At 38.3% G+C, this 6,825-nt stretch overlaps 1 protein-coding gene across 1 annotated transcript; it reads right to left on the reverse strand.

Moving 5' to 3' along the window:
* Positions 1-2,474: 2,474 nt before the first annotated feature.
* LOC311058976 (uncharacterized protein) lies at positions 2,475-6,409 on the reverse strand. Its single transcript, XM_084076541.1, has 4 exons — positions 6,359-6,409; positions 5,227-5,260; positions 4,260-4,374; positions 2,475-3,247 (listed from the first exon to the last, which is right to left on the reverse strand). The coding sequence occupies exons 2-4, from the start codon at positions 5,257-5,259 to the stop codon at positions 3,075-3,077; spliced, it is 321 nt and encodes a 106-aa protein (XP_083932667.1). The 5' UTR covers position 5,260; positions 6,359-6,409; the 3' UTR covers positions 2,475-3,074.
* Between the last annotated feature and the right edge of the window lie 416 nt (positions 6,410-6,825).

Consider the following 6,825-nt stretch of genomic DNA (forward strand, 5'->3'; position numbering starts at 1 on the left):
CTGCTTTCTACAGACCGAAAATGAAGCCGATTGTTCCACGACTGTAGGTCCGCCATCTTTCAATATCGCGTCAGAATGAGACCAGATCATTATCCTAGAGAATAGCCTACTTTATCGTCAATTTTATAATAGATAGGACCATAATTTAGCAAAACGCATATCCTGATGATTGAAAGGAGACTTTAAACTAGCGACTGGAAGCATATAGTATGGAGTTACATTTGTGTCTTTATTAACCAAACAAAAGAAAAATATTTGAGAGAGAAAAAATATAAACAGAGCAAAGAATAGTTTTGAATGAAAACAAAATAAAACAGCAAGCAAAGAATTATAATTAGTAAGCAAAGGAAATTATATAAAAAGAACAAAAACATGTTTTTCATTAAAACAAATTAAAAACGCAATCAAAAAAAGTATTTGCAAGCAAAAAAATATAAGACTTGAAAGAAAAGAAAAAATAATTGAGAACAAGACTTTTAAAATTCAAGAGTAAAAAAATAAGGAAAACTGTTTAAACTACATAAAACAAAATACTTAGTAAAATGTTTGGGTAATAAAATGTGTTGTGCTAAATAACATGTTTTTAATGTTTTTTTTCCTTGTTTGCCAATGAAAGTTTTTTTTTTCTGATTGCAAAACGTCTTCTCTCTCAAAACCTAAGTCTTTGGTCTCGATTCTTTTTTTCTCTCTCTCGGATTTTTTTGTGTGAGGGGTTGAAGTTCAGAAGGCGTGTCCTACGCTGAAAAGATGTAAGACACCTCTCCATTGGTCACTCGGAGTCTGAGTGACAGCGCCTCCCTTCCTTATGTAGTTTGTTGAATGCAGGGATGGAGGTGTGTTACGGCCAGCACTGTTTTTTGATTGATTGAAATATTAGCAGTTTGCCAAAAAAAACAAACAAACGTGAAAGTACAGTTTAATGCAAGGTCAGCTAAGAGGATTTAAACCCAAGAAAGCCTATGACTTGTTTCCATTAGGGTCCTTCCTACTGAATTCATAGAGACATTTATGACAGACAGTATATACACTACTATGCAAAACATCATAAAAACAAAACATAAATATATGTACAGTAAACAGTTTGAGTAAACAGATTTATGGAATACTTTATTAACAGTAGGATACAGAGGTACGATTTTTACAATGATGTTATAAGGATAACACACAAAGGCTTGTTTCCATTGTGGTCCTCTGGGACTGAGGTCAGAGCTCCATCCCAACTCTGGGCGCTACACTATTGAGCATTTTAGGCTATTAGCAATTCAGATGATTCCCTAATGCTAGGTTTCTGTTCTACTTACAGTTTGTGATCTGTATTTAAAATTGTTGTATTGTTGTTATTGTTATAGTAAAACTTGGGACCGGGACCCTCAGAGGCGGTCCCCAGATTAGCTTAATGGGCAACATAGTTTTCTCTCTCAACAGTAAACAAACCAACCTATACATACCAAGTGTATACAGGGTAACATATTTTTAAGTGACAATTTAATGACTTTTAAGACCTTCTTAAGGCATTGTGCGCAGTGCGCTTGTAGTTTGGCTATTTTCACAATATTTATCTGTGGAACCGAGTAAAACTAAATGTAATTCCTACAATTTCAAGTGCTTGTCAGGGTGGGTGGTCCCCAGTTCAAGTATGATTATTTTGGGGGGTCCCCAGTTCAAATATGATTATTTTAGGGAGTCACAGCCTGAAACGTTTGGGAACCCTTGAAGTTATAAAATAAAGCTATACATTATTTCATGTTATATTCATTATTCTAATTAAGGCAAGGCTGAAGTGACTGGCCTACTGGCCAGGCCCATTCCAGATAGACTGCTTTGGAAACGTTTAGTCTGATTGTGCGCTTACTTTATGATCCATCATCCAAGGCCTGAGGGTTCGAATCCACTGCGGGTCACTTTTTTATGATAGGTTAGTTATTGTCAGGTTAAGGTAAGGTATAGTTTTCTGTGAGGCTATTGAATTACGCTGGCAGCATCACAAGAGCAGAGGTGAGGGACCCACATACCCATCAAGAGACTACTGACTCACTCACTGAAACTCATACCCTAGGGAAACCTGGTGGTAGACTTGGGTTGGATTTCATTTGCCCCATTGAATTAAAAAGGTAATAGTACAGATTATTTGGGACTGTAGCTTTAAATGCCACATGCATATTTTCAACCTGCCAACAATACCTTAAATCCTAACAAATGCAGTTCTAACTTAGTATGCGGAAGCACATTTTGTTTTTGCATTCTCAACCAGCATTTCAGTATACACAGACAAGGCCTAAATTGAGCAGAAATGTATTTATCCAACATTGACTTTCCTATAATTAGCATAAACTGCATTTGAAGGTCAAATTAACAGATAGCAATTCACCATGTATTCATACAACTACATTTTCAGTGAAAAAGATTTTAAAGATGTCTTTTTTTAAACAGTTACAATGTCAGTGTTATACTGCCAGTGCCCTTGAAAGGTGCAAACATTTCAAAAGTTAGGGAGGGTAAGTGATTTTCTTTCGTTAAATTAAGTGTTAAATAGCTCTAGCTCTAGATTCTGATCGTACTCATTGCTTTAGAGGGTTCAGTAACATGTCTCTCCGGCTCTCTAACAGAAAATGCATTCTCAGGTTGGGATGCCAATTTTATCCAATCAAGATAGAAACCTCAGTCAAGATACAGAAGTGAAATTGGAAGTGATGACACAAATAAATAAGCAGACACAATTGGACCTGGAACACTATAAAAATGAAGAGGGTGTTCTTTGCATTTCATTTCTACACCACAGCTGACATTTTTAAACAATGTACCCCCTCCTGCTGTGATGTCATCCAAATGTCATAGTGTATATGATGTCCTCACATCAGGACAGTGCAATTTAGGTTCATAATCGTCCAAGTTCACTTTTAAGTTTGTATCCTTAACACAAGTAAAAATTGACAATGGACTGGAGTAAAAAAGTGACAATGTACAGTTATTTACAAGTTACACTCTGTCAAAGCTTGCACCATTAATGTCAGAAAGCAAGTTGGTCTTAAAAGACTCGTAATCTTCAAGGTGGGCTGTTGGAAGTGTTACAAGCACTAACAATTGGATAACAAACAGTGTGGCCTGTGGACTAGACAGTTGTGGTCAACTATTTTGATTTTCTTTCTCTCCGACACCAGCAAATGCCTGTGTCCCTGCCCAGTCAGCCATTGCATCACCATGGGCACAGAGGGTCTCTCTTCTTCAGCCGCATCTTCTGGTTGTACATCTTAGAAAGGACAAGAGATCAGAATCAACATCTGAAGTAACAAGTTTCAAAGCTTAAACAACTCATTCACAAGAATCACCAATAAAATACACAACGGACCAAATATGATTATGATCGGAAACCGTATTATTTGTCTGACAGTCCGATATCCAGATAATGAAATTGTGTTGTGCTACTGACAAGATACACTACGATCACTTGAGAACATTGCTTGCCCTGTACCCGGTTAGTTAGTGGCTCCACTTCTTTTTCCTTTATGAAAATAAACAAAATACTACGGAGCTTGCACAAAAACACATTTCACCCATTGTTTTACACCTGTAAACCTGTGATGTGACAATAAAGATCATTGTGACAAAGACTATTCTGATTCTAAAATTGGTTAAAATCTGGGCATATGATGTGCTGTATGAGTGTAGGACAGGGTTTCTCAAAGTGGGTGCCGTGACGCCCAGGTCCAAGTCCAGGGGTGCCGCAAAATACTTTGATAATGTTTGGAATGTATCAATATCACTTCAGTTTAACACTTAGAACCTCTACACTTAATAAAACGGAGTTGAGGTGCACCGTACTTGGTGCGTAATCTCTTCACCAAAATGAGCAATCTACAAGCTCACAACGCGTTTTTTGGTGAATGTTCCCCTCAGAATAGGAATGCTAGGGTTCAAGTGGTTAAACGTCAAGTATAATGTTATTTGCAATGTGTCCTGTAATGGAAACAGATATTCTCTCAGTTTTCCTTGTGACAAACTGTAATTTAGGGGGGAGGATTTAAATAATGCATACCATAATGTGACATAAATGTAAGGTGCTGTAAAGTAACAATGTAATTCAGGGGTGCCGTGGATGAAAAGTTTATTTACACGGGTGACCTGAGCCCAAGAAGTTTGGGAACCACTGGTGTAGGATCTCCTAAGGTATAGGAGATCCTACACCAGTGGTTCCCAAACTTCTTGGACTTAGCTTAGGACCTAAGCCAATATCAAAATGTCTTATGGAAGGTTTTACCTACCCTCAAGTAAAAGATATTGGAAGTTATCCAAGATCTTTGACTCCTCCACATGATTTGCCGAGCCTTGTGGAGACATTTCTGGGACCAGGTGTGACACAATGTAATGCACGTCCACCTAAGAAAACAAAAGAGTATTACAGCCCAACAGTTTGATCCAACAATGAAAATACCACTTGGCACTTGAGGAAATGTTAAGGCATTCAAAATAATACAAGACTAGAAAAAGCGCTCCTCGGAGCACAGGTCTCCACCAGGTAAGGTAGGTTATTGTGGGCCAGCAATGTTGGGAATGCGCCAATAAGGATGGAATATGAAAAATCGGATGGAGCCGTCTTGATCACTTGACTATAGAGATAATGTGTAACGATTTGCATGATGTTTACTGCAACACTCCATTGGCTATCTCTTGATGAGGTCGTAAACCTCAAGGCCTTCATGAAGCTGTTGCAGCATTGGTATGTGTTTAGTGCACATGTGTAGGGCAAGAGCCCTTACAAAAGGAAAAGAATAACAGACATCAAATTTTATGACAGCCATTTTAAAATGTACAATTACAATTTAGGCATTTAGCAGACACTCTTAAGAGTGATTCACAGTAAGTAAGGCAAACACAAGCAGGGGTTGACACTAACGGTTGCCCGACTGCCCGTGGCAAGTTAATAAAACGTTCAGGCAAATGTTGTTTGCCTTCAGGTTGCCCGATGGGCAAGTGCATTCCGTCTTTATTAAATAATATTGGCTATTTATGAAGAACAATGCTACTTTTTTACAATTGGCAGATGCACTCATTCAAAGAGACTGTCGCCACTCTGCAGTTATCGATTGGATTTAACATTGATTTGTTCTTATTGTTCAAGTCACACAAACGCAGGACAACACTGGAAAACAACTTAATATTTTGTCTCTGTTGTCCCGCAATGACCACAAGGTGACCAAATGTATGTGAATGTGAACAAATTATCCTTACCTGGGCCTGTGGCCTGCATGGTTGGTTCTGCATTCTGCCAGGGAGACAAGGAGAAGTTATTGTCATTGAGGCCATAATACATGGCTACAGGCTGTAGGAGCCTGAATGTGTACCGTGTTGTTTTCATATTTTTGATTAGGCTGCTTTGATTTTGATTAAGAAACACTTTTCTTGGGTACTATCATTTCGGTCAATTAGGACATTGGTGTGGTTTCCCCTTTTACTGTACCGTGTACAGTAGCACGTCGGTGTGGTGAGACAAAATAGAATGCTTAAGTCAGGGGTCTTCAACAGGGGGTCCGTCACCGTAACCTAGCATCCCTCCCTACTACTGAAGAGAACTTTAGCCAAAAATAGCAGATCTACAAGCTCACAGCGCCTCGCACTACAAGCTTGTAGATCTGCTATTTTTTGGAAAGATGTTTGGTGTAGAGGAAAAAAAAAGCAGACCAAGTACAGAGTGAAAGGTCTTTACTAAGTAGTTCAGCCCTCAAATACTAAGTATTTGAGGGCTGAAGTGGTTAAATGTCTGAAAATACACATTAACTTGAATCCAACATGACAGTGTCTGTCAAACAAGTCTGTGAAGCTATCTATGAAATATATGAACAAGTTTAATCTTCATTTTATACACTATGTATTGGGGCCCTGCTTCATCTCTCTCTGAGCTAGGGGGTCCTTGGCCTGAAAAGCGTTGAAGACCCCTGGCTTAAGTTTCATACTCATTTGGGTTCCCAGAACAACAATTATGTCAATATATAAACAGTTACGCAAACGTCAGAATGTACCTATTTGGATGCGTCGTAGTTGAGAGCCTAGCACACTAAGCTGCACTTTTCATTTACTCAATGATAATAGTTGCATCAAACAACGCTAAAATAATTGCAGCACATCACAATAAGAGCATGAACTAACGTTATGGATGATTGACCTGGTAACTGGAGTAGCTACATAATACACATGCAACGACATGCTGCAGGCTGGCAATAGGCGTTGGACGCGCGAGTCACGGAGTGACGGCCACTAGCAGCACAATTATGTATTTTAAATTACTATCTTATATAATTCAATTAAATAAAGTCATAGGCCTAATATGTGAAAAGGTTAAAAGGAGGGAAGTTAAAATACTTACGCACTGACTATCTGCCAAAGTGTCGCACCACAAAAATCTGCCACAGCTGGAGAAATGTACTGGACAGGAGTAGAATGTTGTTGTTGGCCGGGGGAGGGGGGTGGTCAAGGAAGTTGTCAAGCTGTCACTCAGACTCCGAGTGACCAATGGAGAGGTGTCTTACATCTTTTCATCGTAGGACACGCCTTCTGAACTTCAACCCCTCACACAAAAAAATCCGAGAGAGAGAAAAAAAAAATCGAGACCAAAGACTTAGGTTTTGAGAGAGAAGACGTTTTGCAATCAGAAAAAAAAAACTTTCATTGGCAAACAAGGAAAAAAAAAACATTAAAAACATTTTATTTAGCACAACACATTTTATTACCCAAACATTTTACTAAGTATTTTGTTTTATGTAGTTTAAACAGTTTTTCCTTATTTTTTTAATCTTGAAGTTTTGCTCTCAATTATTTTTTCTTTTCTTTCAG

The sequence above is a fragment of the Gymnoscopelus microlampas genome (genome assembly GCF_963454915.1).
Source record: "Gymnoscopelus microlampas genome assembly, chromosome: 13".
Taxonomy (NCBI): domain Eukaryota; kingdom Metazoa; phylum Chordata; class Actinopteri; order Myctophiformes; family Myctophidae; genus Gymnoscopelus; species Gymnoscopelus microlampas.